The sequence below is a fragment of the Austrofundulus limnaeus genome, unplaced genomic scaffold, assembly GCF_001266775.1.
Source record: "Austrofundulus limnaeus strain Quisiro unplaced genomic scaffold, Austrofundulus_limnaeus-1.0 Scaffold56, whole genome shotgun sequence".
NCBI classification, from domain to species: Eukaryota; Metazoa; Chordata; class Actinopteri; order Cyprinodontiformes; family Rivulidae; genus Austrofundulus; species Austrofundulus limnaeus.
In genome coordinates, this window is record NW_013952458.1 from 175,712 (window position 1) to 179,461 (window position 3,750).

The following is a 3,750-nucleotide window of genomic DNA, read 5'->3' on the forward strand; positions in this document are numbered from 1 at the left end:
AAAAATAAATTGTGATTTTTTTTAAGAATTTAACGTTGTTAATAACTTTTTTAAAATTTATTTTAAAGTTAATTTGTTTTTTTGTTGTTTTGAATCCACAAAATACTTTTTTGGGGCCAGCACTGATTGGCCAAGCAATCTCACGTGATCCTCTGCAGCAACTGATGGCCAAGCAGGGAGTGTCATCACGACTTTACACAAGTGTGTCTTTACCTCCACGGCAGAGGATCCACCGAACCCCTGAGACCGGCTCATCGAACCCCTGGGGTTCGATCGAACCCAGGTTAAGAACCACTGCCTTAGACCTTAGAACAGTGCTTTAACTAGGCATGGCCTTCCAACATCATATAAAAAATTATATTTACGCAAAACTTTCCAAAAACTGAACATAAATATAAACAAAAGAAGTTTTTTTTCCTTTATGAACATCTATCAGATCTCTCTCAAGGGCTCTGGTTGAACCGCTTTAGGAAAGGGGAGGGGCTCACTGCACCGCTTGCTACTTGCAGAGGAAAGGAGGAGAAAAGGAGAAAAGTGCTTGGAAAGGGCTGTCGCCAAAGCTTCTAAGTTTCCAAAAAACAGAGAAAAGTCGCTAGATTTGTCAATAGTCACTACAGGGGTCTAAAAAGTCGCTGGATTTAGTGACAAAGTTGCTAACTTGGCAACCCTGTTAGCGAGACAACAGTTACTTCTCAACGAGAGATATCACGGGAGTTTAATATCGCGAGATTTCGTACAACGAAATCTCGTTACACCCCAAGAAACAACACACCAACCTGAATAAACTGCTTTTAAAATTAGTAACATTTTTGGGTTTGAGTTCACCAAGGGACTGAACGTCTTTTATGGGAAAAAAAACTTGTATTTTTTGGTGTCCATCTATTTCTCAAAGCCTCTGCAAAGGGAGCTGTGTGCCTCAAACTGTGCTGCCAGACTAACAATGTTTCTCTCAAAGACCAGAAAAGTTTGTCACGTTCTAAGTTGGTGCTAAATGTGTTTCAAGAAAAAACACAGGAGGAGTAATCTGCTCAAATGTTTCCTTCAGGTAAAAGGGCAGACATGTCGGTAAAGGTTTAATTCAACCTCTTTTCCAGTGATAAGTCCTACAGTATATTGTTGCAGCTACATATAAATAGTCCAAAAAGTGCCAAAAATCCAGCACTACATTACATTCAACACACAAAACCTTATATCTACAGAACATTTTAATAGAGGGTTACAAACAGAATATAAAGTAATTTTTCAAAGGATTTTTATTACAGGATAATGACCACCATTAGGGTTGGGTGTTATTGATCTTTTTCATATTGACAGTGTGGTTTAGGGCGGAAATAGGTGGGGGATGAGGTTTTTGTATGGTCTGTGGTGTGTTGAGTTACTTTCTCTCTCTCCATCGCCACCAAACTTCATTCAACTTCTGCGTCTTTTTCATTTCTTGTAGATTTTTTGGCACTTGTCAAATAACTGAGCCTCGGTCAGAAAGGAGGTCGGGTTTATGCTTCTTCGGCTCAAGAGAAGGATGAGACCGACGGTGGATTGAGCTGTTTTTTTTTTCCACATTATCGTGGCAGGGTTCATGCAGGTTTCAGTAAGTTAAATTTAAGACCTTTTAAAGATCTTTTAAGATCATTAGGAATGACATTTAAGACCAAACTCATTAAAAGAAACATTCAAATGGTCCCAGAAATTTTAACATAGAAACCTTTTATTGCTGTCAATTTAGCTATTAAAGAACATTTAATTTTAATACAAGAACACTAAATTATTTTAATGAAACAGTCATATCTATGAGACCTTCATTTCAACTGCTGTGGACTGCTTCCAACAGAGTGCAAAGCTCACCATATCAAGTCAACAGTGGACATGACTGAACTTCTTTGTTTTTTGGGGTGGGTGAAGAAGCCACCGTATGCAGGGGGTTGTAGCGGTAAAGAGGTAAAAAACATGGAAGTAAACTGTTCCATGTTTTGCCTGCAGTCATTACAGGATTTGTAGTTTAACCACAACCAGCAAAGTTAGCATTTCATAAAGACAGATCGTGTCAACCTCTGATTACTGTGCTTTACTCTATTTATGCAGCCAGCACGGGAATGATTAAAAGTAAAAAAAAAAAAAAAAAYACTTGAAATTCTTTACATTTAAGATCTTGGATGAAAATCTGGGCATTTTAAAGACTTTTTTAGGCCTAAAATTTAGATTTTCAAATTGTAGATATTTTTAGACTTTTTAAGACCCTGCATGAATGAACCCTGTCGTGGGTTTCTTTCAGACAAAAAAGTGGCCTATACTATTTATCATAACTCCGGGTTTATTTGGCCCATCAACACAATTTAAAAGCTGGTGTACAGTTTGAATTTTTACATAAATTGAAAGAGTCTCAGAGAAGCCGTATCTTTCTGGCTCAAGTGAAATAGATCAAACAGGTCATGTGACAAGGCTCCAGAGAGTTAACACGCCATCATAATCTTTTAATACTGTACCATATTTCAAACAGACAACAAACGGGTGTCTCTGCTCCCCAACTTAATGTTATGGGGCGTCTTCTGAAAGAGCATAAAATATTTATGTCACAGTTTTCATAGCAGCCTTGTGGAAGTTTGGCGCTTCACCTCACGAGTCATGCCGTCACATGCTATCAATATTTTGATACAGCCGTACACCAAAATACCATCATACCACCCAAGCCCTATTTGGTTGTCCTTGCTAGTTTAAAAAGACAAAATCTGATTTTAAAAAGCCATGAACATGATTCCTCCTTGATGCACTGATACTTTTGTGTCATACTTAATCTATGCAGCAAGACAACTACGATCTGATGCAAAAAAGCAAATTGAATGACCATTATGTGCAATATTCTGTGCAGTTTTAGTGAATCCAACTTAGTGTTTGAGTTCAGTGGGGCAAGAGATTTATAATGCAAACTCCCTTTGTTACAAGCTGTAATATGAGTACAATAATTTTTCACACTACAATTAGAGATCTATAGTGAGGTCATTCTAGGCATGAACCAGAAGCTAAAGCTTTAAAAAGGGGGCTTTTTTATAAAAAGCTTGAATGTCTGTTAATATGTAGTGTACCGCCAACAGGCAACATAAAAAACATCAAATTTTGATCACCGGGATTTACCTGGTCACATTTTTGGTGGAAACTCGCTGACATCTCTAACAGTGTGCTGCGTTCATCCAGCGCAGCAGCGAAGGCCTTCCACTCCTGCTCCAGCTGACCTGAGATCTGCTTGATCTGCTGAGAGGCGTAGTGACCCGACTCCAGCAGCCGGCTGCCCACCGACACGATCCGATTAATGTTCACGTACACATTCTGTGCCGCAGAAGTGGGGGGGGGGGAAACGGTTTTGCTTAAAGGATTCATTAAGTAAACAAACTTTGGAGCTTAAGAAACAAAAACAAGGGAGAGTGAGGAGAAAGGCCATTGTTTCATCACTGTGCAGAAACTATAATAGCAAGATAAAGTCCTCGCCTCAACAGTTTCATAATAGTTATGTAAGGCCAACAGAGGATAGAGAATAGGATTACTTAATACCTAGTTGTGTTGCTGTGATTATGTAGAAAATGTGCACTGAAGCACGAGCGTCTCTAAACAAACACTCACACAGTAAAGGGTTGATGCTAAGTGCAATGACTATATGATTAAACTGTTCGGGCCATGGGCTTGAGTCCAAGTGGGCGGGCATGTGGTACTTCTGCTGCACATCTCTGTGTGTGTGTGTGTGTGTGTGTGTGTGTGTGTGTG

At 39.2% G+C, this 3,750-nt stretch overlaps 1 protein-coding gene across 1 annotated transcript in view; it reads right to left on the reverse strand.

Moving 5' to 3' along the window:
• LOC106518099 (triple functional domain protein) overlaps positions 1–3,750 on the reverse strand; it is a gene marked incomplete in the record, with an annotated part of 118,418 nt that overhangs the window by 54,444 nt on the left and 60,224 nt on the right. Inside the window, 1 exon segment of the mRNA XM_014009204.1 lies at positions 3,127–3,318. Within this exon segment, the coding sequence (XP_013864658.1) occupies positions 3,127–3,318 (192 nt within the window).